General features: G+C 35.4%; 1 protein-coding gene and 1 non-coding gene across 4 annotated transcripts in view; one reads left to right on the forward strand and one right to left on the reverse strand.

The window, feature by feature from the left end:
• Positions 1-16499, forward strand: part of MNAT1 (MNAT1 component of CDK activating kinase) — a 225492-nt gene that overhangs the window by 178962 nt on the left and 30031 nt on the right. The window contains exon 8 of one of the 3 annotated variants that reach the window (XM_059914356.1): positions 12211-12232. The exons of the other annotated variants lie outside the window; for them this stretch is intronic. Coding sequence (XP_059770339.1) covers positions 12211-12217 — 7 coding nt within the window. The 3' untranslated portion in view covers positions 12218-12232. Of the gene's footprint in view, positions 1-12210; positions 12233-16499 lie in introns of those variants that run through there. 3 annotated transcript variants of the gene reach the window in all.
• TRNAR-CCU (transfer RNA arginine (anticodon CCU)) lies at positions 12199-12271 on the reverse strand. The gene has a single exon. It is a non-coding gene; the product is annotated as a tRNA-Arg (tRNA).

Raw genomic sequence — 16499 nt, forward strand, 5'->3', positions numbered from 1 at the left:
ACATTTAGGTTGCTTCCATGTCTTGGCTATTGTAAGTAGTGCTGCAGTGAACATACTGAGTGAAGTAAGTCAGACACAGAAAGACAAATATCATTATCATATGATATCACTTATATGTGGAATCTAAAAGGTACAAATGAACTTATTTACAAAACAGAAGTAGAGACACAGATGTAGAAAACAAACTTATGGTTATCAGGGGATAAGGGAGGGAGGCATAAATTGGGAATGACATATACATACTATATATAAAATAGATAACTAATAAGAACCTACTGTGTAGCACAGGGAACTCTACTCAATACTCTGTAATGGCCTATATGGGAAAAAGAATCTAAAGGAAACAAAGAGTGGAGATATATATATATATATATATATATGTATAACTGATTCACTTTGCTGTACATCTGAAACTAACACAACATTGTAAATCAACTCTACTCCACTTAAAAAAAAAAAGAGAATAGTGGAAGGTAAGGTAGAAAAAGATTGGAATTGGATTGTATCAGGTTGAGGAATTTGAACTTTCTTCAGTTGTCATTGGAATATTCACACTCTTATGAATTCCTTTCATTTTTGATTAGCACTGTTTTATAATTTGGAGGTAAGACATCTTTGTATTTATTTCATACTGCTTAGTAGAACATTTAGTGAGTACAGTGAAGGAGGGAATGAATCATAGAATTGTATAGAAAAAAAAAACGTTAGATATCATCTCCAGCAACATCCTTATTTTTAGAGACAAAGAAATGGAGGCCCCAAAGGATTATGATGTATTGAAGTCATATAATGTAATGAATTAAACTTGTATCTAAAGGTAGGAACAAAAAGATATGAAGAATAATTTAAAATTCTTTGATAAGGATAAAAAAGAATTTTAAAAACAAGTGAGAAAGGTCAAGAAAATGGTATTATTTCCACAAAAAAAGTTAATTAAATTAAAGTGGGCATGCTGTAATCTGCTTTACTTGCTAATCTGGAAAGTTAATTTACATACAGTTTGATAGCAGTTTTCATTTTTTGATTATTTTCAGGAAGGAATCTAGGAAGACTATGTAAATTTGTTTAATTCAGTCTTATATTATCACCACCTCTTTTTTTGAAAAAAAAAAATTTATTTATTTATTTATTTATTTATTTGGCTGTGCCCGGTCTTAGTTGCCGCACGCAGGATCTTTTCGTTGTGGCATGCGGGATCTTTAGTTGTGGCATGTGGGATCGAGTTCCCTGACCAGGGATTGAACCTTGGCCCCCTTGGGAGCACAGAGTCTTAACTGCTAGACCACCAGGGAAGTAAGTCCCCATCACCACCTCTCTGATAATTCACGAGTTCCTTCTCTGTACATGTGCTGTAGCATGGAGGAGAAGAAGCAGAACATAAACAAAACAAAAGAAACAACCAAAAAAAAAAAAAAGAATGCTATTTTTATGTTGTTTGCAACTCTGTTTATTTTGATTACTGTTTAAATTTATGTTTTTTTTTTTAATCCAACAGATGTAGTAGGTGGTCAGAAATAGATATCAAAACAGCAAAGGATGAAAAGAGAAAATGTCAAATAATGAAGAAATGCCAGGGATAAGAGTACAAAGCAACATAGGAGGAGAAATGAGAAAGCAATATATTCTATATTCATAGATTTTTGGCCCTTATAGCTGCTGCTTTTTTCAAACTGTGTAGGATGTAGTATTAGATTTCGAAGTCACTTTAAAGGAGGAAGTCTACCATCAAGCTTTCTTAGTTATTTATCTGAATTCATTGACTAGATAGACGTATGATGAGATATCTAAAAGGATGCCCATTAAATTCAGTTCTTCTCTGTTCTTTCTTATGAGGCTTTTCAACGTTATAAAATCTTAAAAAGGGTTAAAATTAGAATAGATGGTCTGAGAAGCTCAATTTTTCAAAAATTTTTTACTGTAAGCTTCAGGCTTGTAATTTATTGTTTCTATTGAAAAAATTAAACTCTGTGTATTAAGAACACAATATAACCTTCTGCCACCTAGTGTTAATATTTGAATTACTTCTTTAAAAGTTTCCTGGAAATGCCTTTGTTAAGTACTGATAATTTTATAGCATTCTAGTTAGCTTCATATTATATACAAACTTTGTTTTATCTCTAGTTTTTTATAGTATGTAGTTCTTGGTGTGATTATTTTATGTGATGTTTAGATAATAAACAATAGTGAATTTAACAAATTAGAAATTTCTTCAGTTGTACAGCTGCTTTATGTCTCATCTGAAAATATTTCTCTAAGTTCTCTTTGCCCTGTAATTTAGGAAATTTAGGAAATTGTACTGATGAATGGGCAAGGTGATACAACTGACTAGGTAGGGAGTGGTTGTTCAAATCCTCTTTCCAGATGCCCCTAAAAAGTTTTTAAGCTGATAAAAACACTTTCAGGGGAACAGACTCATAAATGGAGTGGTTTCTGTAATTGAAATGATTATCATTAAGTCGTCTTTTTTTTTTCTTTCTTTCTTTTTCCCATCTTTATTGGAGTATAATTGCTTTACAATGTGTTAGTTTCTGCTGTACAACAAAGTGAATCAGCTATATGTAGACATATATCCCCATAGCCCCTCCCTCTTGAGCCTCCCTCCCACCCTCCCTATCGCATCCCTCTAGGTCTTCACAAAACATCCAACTGATCTCCCTGTGCTATGCAGCAGCTTCCCACTAGCCATCCATTTTACATTTGGTAGTGTATATATGTCAGTGCCACTCTCTAACTTCATCCCAGCTTCCCTTACCCCGCTGTGTCCTCAAGTCCATTCTCTACATCTGCATCTTTATTCCTGCCCTGTCACTAGGTTCATCAGTACTGCTTTTTAAGATTCCATATATATGTGTTAGCATACGGTATTTATTTTTCTTTTTCTGACTTACTTCACTCTGTATGACAGCCTCTGGGTCCATCCATCTCACTGCAAATAACTCAATTTCATTCCTTTTTATAGCTGAGTAATATTCCATTGTATATATGTGCCACATCTTTTTTATCCATTCAAACGTTGATAGACATTTAGGTTGCTTCCATGTCCTGGCTATTGTAAGTAGTCCTGCAGTGAACATTGTGGTGTGTGTATCTTTTTGAGTTATGGTTTTCTCAGGGTATATACCCAGTAGTGGGATTGCTGGGTCATAGGATAATTCTATTTTTCACTTTTTAAAGAACCTCCATACTGTTCTCCATAGTGGCTGTATCAATTTACATTCCCACCAACAGTGCAAGAGGGTTCCCTTTTCTCCGCACCCTCTCCAGAATTTGTTGTTTGTACATTTTTTGCTGATGGCCATTCTGACCAATGTGAGGTGATACCTCATTGTGGTTTTGATTTGTATTTCTCTAATGATTACTGATGTTGAGCATTTTTTCATGTATTTGTTGGCTATCTGTATGTCTTCTTTGGAGAAATGTCTAGGTCTTCTGCCCATTTTATTTTTTTAATAAATTTTATTTATTTATTTATTTATTTTTATTTTTGGCTGCATTGGGTCTTCGTTGCTGTGTGCGGGCTTTCTCTAGTTGTGGCGAGCGGGGTCTACTCTTCGTTGTGGTGCGCAGCTTCTCATTGCGGTGGCTTCTGTTTGTTTTGGAGCATGGGCTCTAGACACGCGGGCTTCAGTAGTTGTGGCACTCAGGCTCCGTAGCTGTGGCTTGCGGGCTGTAGAGCGCAGGCTTAGTAGTTGTGGCACACGGACTTAGTTGCTCTGTGGCATGTGGGATCCTCCTGGACCAGGGCTTGAACCCATGTCCCCTGTATTGGCAGGCAGCTTCTTAACGACTGCACTACCAGGGAAGTCCCTTCTGCCCATTTTTGGACTGGGTTGTTTGGTTTTTTGATATTGAGCTGAATGAGCTGCTTGTATATTTTGGAGATTAATCCTCTGTCCGTTGATTCATTTGTAATTATTTTCTCCCATTCTGAGGGTTGTCTTTTCGTCTTGTTTATGGTTTCCTTTGCTATGCAAAAGCTTTTAAGTTTCATTAGGTCCCATTTGTTTATTTTTGTTTTTATTTCCATTACTCTAGGAGGTGGGTCAAAAAAGATCTTGCTGTGATTTATGTCGAAGAGTGTTCTTCCTGTGTTTTCCTCTAAGAGTTTTATAGTGTCTGGTCTTACATTTAGGTCTTTAATCCATTTTGAGTTTATTTTTGTGTATGGTGTTAGGGAGTGTTATAATTTCATTCTTTTACATGTAGCTGTCCAGTTTTCCCAGCACCACTTATTGAAGAGATTGTCTTTTCTCCATTGTATATCCTTACCTCCTTTGTCGTAGATTAGTTGACCATAGGTGCATGGGTTTATCTCTGGGCTTTCTATCCTGTTCCATTGACCTCTATTTCTGTTTTTGTGCCAGTACCATATTGTCTTGATTACTGTAGCTTTGTAGTATAGTCTTAATCAAGGGAGCTTGATTCCTCCATCCCCGTTTTTCTTTCTCAAGATTGCTTTGGCTATTTGGGGTCTTTTGTGTTTCTATACGAATTGTAAAATTTCTTGTTGTAGTTCTGTGAAAATTGCCATTGGTAATTTGATAGGGATTGCATTGAACCTGTAGATTGCTTTGGGTAGTATAGTCATTTTCATAATATTGATTCTTCTAATCCAGGAGTATAGCTCTCCATCTGTTTATGTCATCTTTGATTTCTTTCATCAGTGTTTCATAATTTTCTGAGTACAGGTCTTTTGCCTCCTTAGGTAGGTTTATTCCTAGGTATTTTATTCTTTTCGTTGCTATGGTAAATGGGATTGTTTCCTTAATTTCTCTTTCTGAACTTTTGTTGTTAGTGTATAGGAATGCAACAGATTTCTGTACATTAATTTTGTATCCTGCAACCTTACCAAATTCATTGATTAGTTCTAGTCGTGTTCCGGTGGCATCTTTAGGATTTTCTATGTATAATGGCATATCATCAGCAAACAGTGACAGTTTTACTTCTTCTTTTCCAATCTGTATTCCTTTTTTTTCTTTTTCTTCTCTGATTGCTGTAGTTAGGACTTCCAATACTATGTTGAATAATAGTGGCAAGAGTGGACATCCTTGTCTTGTTCCTGATCTTAGAGGAAATGCTTTCAGTGTTTCATCATTGAGAATGATGTTTGCTGTGGGTTTGTTGTAGATGGCTTTTTTTATGTTGAGGTATGTTCCCTCTGTGCACACTTTCTGGAGAGTTTTTTTCATAAATGGGTGTTGAATTTTGTCAAAAGCTTTTTCTGCATATATTGAGATGATCATATGGTTTTTATTCTTTAATTTGTTAATACAGTGTATCACATTGATTGTTTCGCATATATTGAAGAATCCTTGCATCCCTGGGATAAATCCCACTTGATCCGGGTGTATGATCTTTTTAACGTGTTGTTGGATTCTGTTTGCTAGTATTTTGTTGAGGATTTTTGCATCTATGTTCATCAGTGACATTGGTATGTAATTTTCTTTTTTTGTGATATCTTTGTTTGGTTTTGTTATCAGGGTGATCGTGGCCTCATAGAACGAGTTTGGGAGTGTTCCTCCCTCCACAATTTTTTGGAAGAGTTTAAGAAGAATAGGTGTTAACTCTTCTCTAAATGTTTGATAGAGTTCGCCTGTGAAGCCATCTGGTCCTGGACTTTTGTTTGTTGGAAGATTTTTAATTAGTTTCAATTTCATTTCCTGTGATTGGTCTGTTTATATTTTCTAAGTCTTCCTGGTTCAGTCTTGGAAAGTTGTGCCTTTCCAAGAATTTGTCCATTTCTTCCAGGTTGTGCATTTTATTGGTATATAGTTGCTTGTTGTAGTCTCTTATGATCCTTTGTGTTTCTGTGGTTTCAGTTGTAATCTCCATTTTTATTTCTAATTTTATTGATTTGAATCCTCTCCCTTTTTTTCTTGATGAGTCTGGCTAAAGGTTTATCAGTTTTGTTTATCTTCTCAAAGCACCAATTTAGTTTTACTGATCTTTGCAATTGTTTTCTTCGTTTCTATTTTATTTATTTCTGCTTTGGTCTTTATGATTTCTTTCCTTTGGGCTTTCTTTGTTCTTCTTTTTCTAGTTGCATTAGTTGTAAGGTTAGATTATTTATTTGACATTTTTCTTATTTCTTGAGGTGAGCTTGAATTGTTATAAACTTCCCTCTTAGAACTGCTTTTCTTGTGTGCTACAGGTTTTGTATCGTCGTGTTTTTGTTGTCATTTGTTTCTAGATATATGTTAATTTCTACTTTGATTTCTTTAGTGATCTCTTGGTTATTTAGCAGTGCACTTTTATGCTCCATGTATTTGTGTTTTTTACAGTTTTTTTTCCTGTAATTGATTTCTAATCTCATAACGTTGTGGCTGGAAAAGATGCTTGATATGATTTCAGTTTTCTGAAATTTTCCAAGGCTTGATTTGTGACCCAAGATGTGATCTCCTCTGGAGAACATTCCGTGTGCACTTGAGAAGAAGGGGTATTCTTCTGCTTTTGGGTGTAATGTCCTAAAAATATCAGTTAAGTCTATCTGGTCTATTGTGTCATTTAAAGCTTGTGTTTCTTTATTTATCTTCTGTCTGGATGATCTGTCTATTGGTGTAAGTGGGGTGTTAAAGTCCCCACTATTTTTGTGTTACTGTCGATTTCTCCTTTTATGGCTGTTAGCATTTGCCTTATGTGTTGAGGTAGCTCCTATGTCGTGTGCAGAAATATTTATGATTGTTATGTTTTTTTCTTAGATTGATCCATTGATCATTATGTAGTGTCCTTCCTTATCTCTTGTAACAGTCTTTATAGTCTATTTTATCTGATGTGAGTATTGCTACTCCAGCTTTCTTGTGATTTCCATTTGCATGGAATATCTTTTTCCATCCCCTCACTTTCAGTCTGTATGTGTCCCTAGGTCTGAAGTGGGTTTCTTGTATACAATGTATATAAGGGTCTTGTTTTAGTATCCATTCAGCCAGTTTCTGTCTTTTGGTTGGAGCATTTAATCCATTTACATTCAAGGTGATTATCAATATGTATGTTCCTATTACCATTGTCTTAATTGATTTGAGTTTGTTTTTGTGGGTCTTTTCCTTCTGTTGTGTTTCCCGCTTATAGAAGTTCCTTTAGCATTTGTTGTAGAGCTGGTTTGGTGGTGCTGAATTCTCTTAGCTTTTGCTTGTCTGTAAAGCTTTTGATTTCTCCACTGAATCTGAATGAGATCCTTGCAGGGTAGAGTAATCTTGGTTGTAGGTGTTTCCCTTTCATCACTTTAAATATATCCTGCCACTCCCTTCTGGCCTGTAGAGTTTCTGCTGAGAAATCAGTTGATAACCTTATGAGGATTCCCTTGTATGTTATTTTTGCTTTCCCCTTGCAGCTTTTAATATTTTTTCTTTGAATTTAATGGTCTTTAGTTTGATTAATATGTGTCTTGGTGTGTTTCTCCTAGGGTTTATCTTGTATGGGACTCTCTGTGTTTCCTGGGCTTGCGTGGCTATTTCCTTTCCCATGTTAGTGAAGTTTTCAAGTATAATCTCTTCAAATATTTTCTCATTTGACTTCTCATTCTTATTTTGTCATTTGACTTTCCATGAATTTATGTTAATTAAATTAGAACCATGTAAATCATCACATGTGATTCTTCTAATGCATGTTGAATATGTTATTCACCTTTCAAGTTTAGCTCCTATAGATCTGTGAGCCACTGTATAAATTGCTACTGGAAAAAATAACTGAGTTAACTGAGTAAATATGCCTTCACTAATACTATTATATAATTTCAGAGTGCTTTGCAATTTCAAAGCACATCATCTCATTTGATTCTTGACCAAGGTCCTGGGAGATAAGCAGGGCAAGTTTTATTGTTTACTCTATTATTTTGTTTTATGTTATTATCACATCCATTTTACAGGTGGGGAAACTGCAGCAAAGTTACTTGCTTCAGGCTATATGTCTGATGGGCAGCAGAACTAGGATGTCACCTTCTGGCTGATCTCTCAACTGTTTGTTTTTCCTATTTTCTCTTTAGGATCAATTACATGTCCAGCCATTGGGCAGTGGGGGGTGGGGATGGGAGGAAGGAGTTGTTTTTCATTTACTTTATCTTTTTATTCCTAAGTATTTCTACCAAGATAAAAAATTATCCAAAGCAGATAAATGTGTTACATTCTACCTTCCAAGTTGCTGGTTGCTAGGGCACCTATGCCTAATTTAGTAGCTTTTAAAATTTCCAAATATATGCTGGGTGGGAAAGGGAAGAAAGACTGTTACCTCCTTTATTTATTTATTTTTTTGGTGGCACCACGCAGCATGTGAGATCTTAGTTCCCCAACCAGGGATCGAACCTGCACTCACTGCATTGGAAGCGCAGAGTCTCAACCACTGGACCACCAGGGAAGTCCCTAACTGTTACATCTTGTAGAACAAAGGTAAATCCATGTGGAGCTGTGTCTTTTCAAACAGTGAATTTTCCAGGGTTAGTTATAAACTAAGCATGATTTAATCATGTACTGCTGTAGCTGCAGTATCATAGAATTGAAAAGTGTTATCCATACAGGTTATGCACATAGAATAAGCTCTTGCTGATCTCTAGCTAGGACTGCAGTGTTCTGCAAAGGTCTTAAAATGCTTACTTAGGTTTTTCCTGGCATTTCTGTGATTAGCTCATGATTCAGTACATCTGGTGGTTTGGACCTAGAAATTTGAGTGAAGCAAAATTTATTATGGAAGGAGGCAGAATATTTTCTTTATTCTAGTACTGAGAAGGTAGATAGTTAGCTGCTTCTTATCCTGAAGAAAATGACAAATGGTCAGCCAGGTGGGTGTCCTTGCTCATCAAAGACTTTAATTTATATAGTCCTATAGTGTAGAAGTAATTTGTATATAAAAGAAGGATTTACTGTGACAAAGATTTCTCAGAAATAAGAATTTTAGAAATTTTTAAGAATTTATTTTATGTTACTAATTATACTATATGAAAAATCTTATTGCCATATAGATTATGAAAAGCTCCTTATGCTTCTGATGTATAAAAGTAACATTGAAGGCTATTTTCTTAGAGCATATTACAAAAGGATTTTATTTTTATGTTTAAGCTTTGACATACTTTAAAAATAAGTTGCTTAAAATGGTTTAGAGACCTGAATATAAGACTTGACACCATAAAACTCCTAGAAGAGAACATAGGCAAAACATTTTTGGACATAAATTGTAGCAATATTTTCTTAGATCAGTCTCCCAAAGCAAAGAAATAAAAGCAAAAATAAACAGGGACTTCCCTGGTGGTACGGTGTTTAAGAATCTGCCTGCCAATGCAGGGGACACGGGTTTGAGCCCTGGTCCGGGAAGATCCCACATGCCGCGGAGCAACTAAACCCGTGCACCACAACTGCTGAGTATGCATGCCACAAGTACTGAGTCTCCACTCCAGAGCCCGCGATCCACAGCTACTGAGCCAGCGTGCCAAAACTACTGAAGCCCACGTACCTAGAGCCCGTGCTCTGCAACAAGGAAAGCCACCGCAATGAGAAGCCCGCTCACCGCAACGAAGAGTAGCCCCTGCTTGCCGCAACTAGAGAAAGCCCGCATGCAGGAACAAAGACACAATGCAACCAAAAATTAAATAAATAAATAAATAAATAAATAAATAATTTATTTTTTAAAAAAGCAAAAATAACCAAATGGGACCTAATCAAACTTAAAAGATTTTGCACAGCAAAGGAAACTGTCAACAAAACGAAAAGACAACTTATGGAATGGTAGAAAAAATTTGCAAACGGTGCAACCTACAAGGGGTTGATTTCCAAAATATACAAACAGCTCATACAACTCAATATCAGAAAAAAAAAAACCAAACAACCCAATCAAAAAATGGGCAGAAGACCTAAATAGACATGTCTCCAAAGAAGACATACCGATGGCCTATAGGCACATGAAAAGATGCTCAATGTGGCTAATCATTAGAGAAGAGCAAATCAAAAATACAATGAGGTAGCATCTCACACAGGTCAGAATGGCTATCATCAAAAAGTCTACAAATAGTAAATGCTGGAGAGGTTGTGGAGAAAAGGGAACCCTCCTACACTGTTGGGAATGTAAGTTGGTGCAGCCACTGTGGAAAGTAATATGGGGGTTCCTTAAAAAACTAAAAATAGAGCTACCATACGATCCAGCAATCCCACTCCTAGGCATATATCCAGAAAACATGAAAACACTAATTTGAAAAAGATACATATACCCCAGTGTTCATAGCAGCATTATTTTCATTAGCCAAGACTTGGAAACAACCCAAATGCCCATCAACAGACGACTGGTTTAAGAAGATGTGTACACATACACACACACACACACACACACACACAAGAATATTACTCAGCCATAAAAAAAGAATGAAAATGCCATTTTCAGCAACATGGATGGACCTAGAGAATGTCATACTAAGTGAAGTAAGCCAGACAGGGAAAGGCAGATATTATATGGTATCACTTATACGTGGAATTAAAAAAAAATACAGACGAATCTATAGACAAAACAGAAACAGAGTCACAGACATAGAAAACCATACTTATGGTTACCAAAGGGGAAAGGGAGAGGGGAAGGGATAAATTAGTAGTATGGGATTAACAGATGCAAACTACATAAAATAGATAAGCAATAAGGATTTACTGTATAACACAGGAAACAGTATTCAATATCTTATAATAACCTATAATGGAAAATAATCTGAAAAAAATATATAACTGACTCATTTTAGTGAAATTAACAGAATATTGTAAATCAACTGTACTTCAATAAAAAAATAAGTTGCTTAGAAAAAGATAATGAATTTAATGAAGAGTTATCTTCTAATCATGCTTGATTCCACTTGAAATTAATTAGTAAAAGGGTTCCTGTTTATCAGAAAGGGTATGTTTTAAAATGTTTATTTGTAAAATGGATAGAAATATAAAATGTAGAATGTATTAGAAAACATGTTTAGTCATTAAGATGTCATAAATCGTTCATGTAAGAAGTATTCAGCTTCACTTTTTTTGTCACTTAGTATATAAAGCTTTCCTTTCTATTTCTTATTTATGACATTATTTAATAAATATGCCGTGTTGGGATTGTTTTCATTGTGTTCATCTTAAAACTATTTGTTTTGGTGAGTCCTTTATTTTTTTCCTTTTTTTTCTTGTCCATTTGTTTCATAGCTAAAGCAAGTCTTAACTATTTTATATTAGAGTAGAAATGGAAAATATGAGCTGATACAAGGATTTTCAGATCAAAAACTTACTTTACAACCTCTTTAAGATATGACAAATGCAGAAATAGAATTATGTTAAAGTGGAATAAAGTTCAGAAACAGCATATAAGAGGTAGTCATTATGTTTGTTTTGGAAGGAGAGTGAAAGTAGATCTGGGAAAACTTTTGCAAGAACTGATACCTAAGTAGGGTGTAAAGAATGACTAGATATTTGCCAAACTATTAGGAGGAGAAAGACATTCTAGTAGAAACAAAAGCATACTTGAAGGCTCAGAAGCCTGACCCAGAAGATTGTATTTCAGGAATTACAAGTTCTTAGTTATTGTTATAATAGAAGATATTGGGGGTAGGGTAGGACAGGGAGGAGAGACATTAGGAAATGAGATTGGAGAAGTAATCAAGCCAGATTAAGGGTCTTCCATGTCCTGCTGAAGAGTTGGAATTTTATTATATAGCTGATGGGAAACTAATTAAAGGATGTTAAGCAGAGAAGTGACATGATGAAATACTCTTACAGAAGGATTACTGTTACAGTACTGTGTAGATGTCAGGGATCTGGGTGGTGTAGGTAGCGCAGCTGAAGGCAAGGGAGTAGTTTATTGATCATGAATATTTATGGGAAGTTTAACTTCAAACATATTTAGGTAATATCATGAGGTATAAGAAAATGAGGTTGTGTATCTTTTTTTCTACTTTAAAAGTAAATTAAAAAATTTTAAACCTCACTATTTTAGAGTTTTCATAAAACGCCACAATTTATAAGTTGACTGGTTATCTACAAGTAGTCTGACTTACTGTAAGAGAATTTGTATAAACAGATATTACAGGTATTTTTCTTTATATACTTTGGGGCTACTTTTCAGATGTATGCAAATTTATTAAATCTTCTTAGAGGATTGCATCTCTTATTAGTGTGTAGATTCCCTCTCTATTCCTATTAATAATGGCTTGTTTATTTATTTATTTGGCTGTGCTGGGTCTTACTTGCGGCACATGGGATCTACTTCCCCGACCAGGGATTGAACCCGGGCCCCCTGTATTAGGAGCGCAGAGTCTTAACCGCTGGACCACCAGGGAAGTCTATAAATAATGGGTGTGTTTTATTTATTTATTAATTTATTATTTTTAATAAATGTATTTGTTTTTGGCTGCGCTGGGTCTTTGTTGGTGCGTATGGGCTTTCTCTAGTTGCGGCAAGCAGGGGCTACTCTTCATTGTGGTGTGCAGGATTCTCATTGCGGTGGCTTCTCTTGTTGTAGAGCATGGGCTCTAGGTGCACGGGCTTCAGTAGTTGTGGCATGTGGGCTTCAGTAGTTGTGGCTTGTGGGCTCTAGAGCGCAGGCTCCGTAGTTGTGGCATGCGGACTCAGCAGTTGTGGTGCACGGGTTTAGTTGCTCCGCGGCATGTGGGATCTTCCTGGCCCAGGGCTTGAACCCATGTCCCCTGCATTGGCAGGCAGATTCTTAACCACTGCATCACCAGGGAAGCCCCAATGGTTGTGTTTTAAATTTATAAATACATTATTAGCAGTGCATTAAACCAGCTTTCTTTCTTGTCAGTAGTTGCATTTTATGTGAGATATTTAAAAGTTCCTTTATTTTCATGTTTCCTGTGTGGTTTTAATTTATATCACTTGTAAATAGAATATTTATTACCTTTGTTGAGCTTTGGAAGAAATTTACACAATTACTTATGTGTAAATTACTATACAATTTATTACTATACATGTAAACCTAACTATTTTTAAGCTTTTACTCTTTACTTACAGATTTTATTTTACTTATGAATACAGTAATTTTTATGTAAAATAAGAATCATTTTCTCTTAATGTTCAGTTAACTCAGAAGTTTAATTAAAATTCTAACTACAAATTTAAAACTCTGATTTTTTAAAGCACATCAGACTCCTAGAAAGCTGATTTACACATCTAACAAAATCTTCCTAGAAGTCCAACAACTGTAAATGGAATAAATCTGACAAAAATTAAGTAAATCAAGTGTTTTTAAGTGGTTTGAACATTTAAAAAAGAAAATTAGTATATACAACACAGCTCATTAGTTACAGAACCTATGTATATATCCATATAATCACAGTTTTTACAAAAGTATCACTACTGTAGTTTCAGTTTACAGTTGACTCTTGAACAATGCAGGGGTTAGGGGTGCCGACCCTCCAGGAGTCGAAAATCCTTGTGTAACTTTACAGTCAACCCTCTGTATCAAAGTTTTCTAATCTGTGGATTCAAGAAACTGCAGATGGTTTAGTACTGTAACATACACTTATGGAAAAAAAATCCATGTATAAACGGACCTGTGCATTTCAAACCCATGTTGTTCAAAGGTCAGGTGTACTTCTTGTAAGGTTATACTCACTCGCTTTCCAAGGTAAACAGAATTACAATCTTAGTCTATCTGGAACTGAGTTAATAGCTTGGGGTTCTTGACTGGATATCTGGGAAGGGGACATGAGACTTGGGAATACTTTTCCTGTTGGATATCTTTGTTAGCTCTTTCAATTCCATTCTTTTCCCTTCTCTACTCTGCTCTATACCCTGGAAAACTGACTTGTATGGACCGTATCAGTGGCTCCTGCACCTTTTGGTTTCTGGGTTGTAGTGGGGGTGGGCAGTGGCCAGCCTCAGCAGGAAATTAGAGAGTGGGAGGGGAATGAGACAAAGGTATTTATTTCCATACTGGGTTGCCATATGCTGGCTCTGTCCTTCAACAAAAAGTCACCACTCTTTTCAAGACAATCCTTTCTTAAACCATTCTCTCTTTTTTGGGTTCTTAGAGCCACACTTGTTTCTCTTGCCTAGAGTGGCAATGCCTCTGCTGGTACTCTGGGTTATTGAGCTATCCCCTATATTTCTCTACTTCTTCACTTCTGGAAATAGTCCTTTTGTAGATAAACCATCCTCAGGTTATCCTAAGAAGAGTATGCCATCTGTTTTTAGTTGGAATCCTGTTATATGATCCAAAACCTAAGCCAGTGTAGTCATATCTTTCTTGCTACATTAGTAGGGCTTTCTGAATGCATGCCTTTCACATGGGACTTAACTAATTGTAACATCCCCCTCTTCTTGGTCCTGCCATTCATTGTCTTTCTCTGAGATGATGAATCTCTTAAGCTTTACCTGAAGGTTTTATTTCATGTCAGTGGAAGTGATACTTTTTAAAAAATGTGTAATTTCCAGTCTATTTCATATAAATAAAATCAAACAATATGTGGCATGTGGCCTTTTGTGTTTGGTTTCTTTCACTTAGCATAATATTTTCAAGGTTCATCACATTGTAGTATATATAGTTTCTTTTTAAAGGCCAATAATATTCCATTGTATGGATATTGCACAATTCGTATGTATATTCATTTATTGATGGACATTGGGCTGTTCCTGCCTTTTGGATATTGTGAATTGTGTTAAGCATGCCTGTACATGTACTTATTTTGGTACTTTTCAGTTCTTTTGGGTACATACTGAGAACTGGAATTGTGGGGTCTTATAATTCTATATTTAACTTTTTGAGGAACTACCAAACTGTTTTCCACAGCAGCTGAACCATTTTTCATTCTCACCAGCAGTGTACAAGGGTTCTAATCGCTAATTATCTGAGCATCTTTTGTGTTGGCAGCCATTTGTATATTTTTTTTGGAGAAATGTCTATTCAAATCCTTGGCCCATTTTTTAGTTGGGTTTTTTGCCTTTTTGTTATTGAGTTGTAAGAGTTCTTTATATTCTGGATATTAGGCTTTTATCAGATAGATGATTTGCAGATATTTCTCCCATTCTCTATGTTATCTTTACACTTTTTTGATAATGTCCTTTGATGCACAAAGTTTTAAAATTTTGATGAAGTCCAATTTATCTACTATTTTTTTCTTTTGTTGCGCATGCTTTTGGTGTCATGTATTGATACAAGAATCCATTGCCAAGTCCAAGATTGTGAAGATTTACCCTTATCTTTTCTTCTAAAAGTTTTATGGTTTTAGTGCATATATTTAGTGCATATTTTTTAGTTTATTGATACATTTTGAGTTAATTTTTATATATGGTGTGAGTCAAACTTCATTCTTTTCCATGTGGATATCCAGTTATCTCAGCACCATTTGTTGAAGAGACTATTCTTTCCCTATTGAATGGTGGTGTCACTGTTGTGAATTAGTCAGTCATAGATGTATGGCTTTATTTCTGAACTCTTAATTCTGTTGCATTGAGTTATATCTCCATCCTTATGCTAGTACCACACTATTTTGATTACTGTGGCTTTTATAGTAAGTTTTCAAATTGGGAACTGTCAGTGTTCCAACTTTGTTCTTCTTTTTCAAGGTTGTCTTGGCTGATTGAGGCCTCTTTGCAATTCCATATGAATTTGAGGATCACTTTTTCCATTTCTACAAAAAATGCTGTTGTAATTTTTTAAATGAGTTGAATCTGTAGATTGCTTTGGGTAGTATCGTTGTCTTAACAATATTAAATCTTTTAATCCATTAACATGGAATATTTTTCTATTTACAGTATTTAGGTCTTTAATTTCTCTCAGCAATGTTTGTAGTTTTCAAAATACAAGTCTTTCACCTCCTTGGTCAAATTTATTTTCAGGTATTTTATGCTTTTTGATGCTATTGTAAATGGAATTATTTTCTTAATTTCTTTCTTGGAACATGTTTTGCTAGTGTATAGAAGCACAGTTGATTTTTGTGTGTTGATCTTGTATCCTGCAGCTTTGCTGAATTTATTTGTTACCTCCAGTGACCTTTTTGTGACTTCTTTGAAATTTTCTAAATATAGGATCATGTATTCTGTGAATAGAGTTAGTTTTACCTGTTTTCCAATTTTGATGCCTTTTATTTCGTTTCCTTGCCCAATTGCTTTTGTTAGAACTTCCAGTACAGTGTTCAACAGCAATGGCGAAGGCAGGCATCCTTGTCTTTGTTCTTGATATTAGCAGAAGAGCTTTCAGTCTTTCACCATTGAGTATGATGTCAGCTGTTGTTTTTTCATAAGTGCCCTTAATCATGTTAAGGAAGATTCCCTTCTATTTCTAGTTCTCTGAGTGGTTTTTTTTTTTTTAACAGTTTTAATATTTATTTATTTATTTAGGCTGCACTGGGTCTTATTTGCAGCATGCAGTATCTTTTATTTTTTTAGTTGTGGCATGCAGGCTTCTTAGTTGCAGCATGTGAACTCTTAGTTGTGGCATGCATGCAGGATCTAGTTACCCGACCAGGGATCGAACCTGGGTCCCCTGCATTGGGAGCACAGAGTCTTACCCACTGGACCACCAGGAAGTCCCATCTCTGAGTGTTT

This window comes from Balaenoptera ricei, chromosome 2 (genome assembly GCF_028023285.1).
Source record: "Balaenoptera ricei isolate mBalRic1 chromosome 2, mBalRic1.hap2, whole genome shotgun sequence".
Classification (NCBI taxonomy): domain Eukaryota; kingdom Metazoa; phylum Chordata; class Mammalia; order Artiodactyla; family Balaenopteridae; genus Balaenoptera; species Balaenoptera ricei.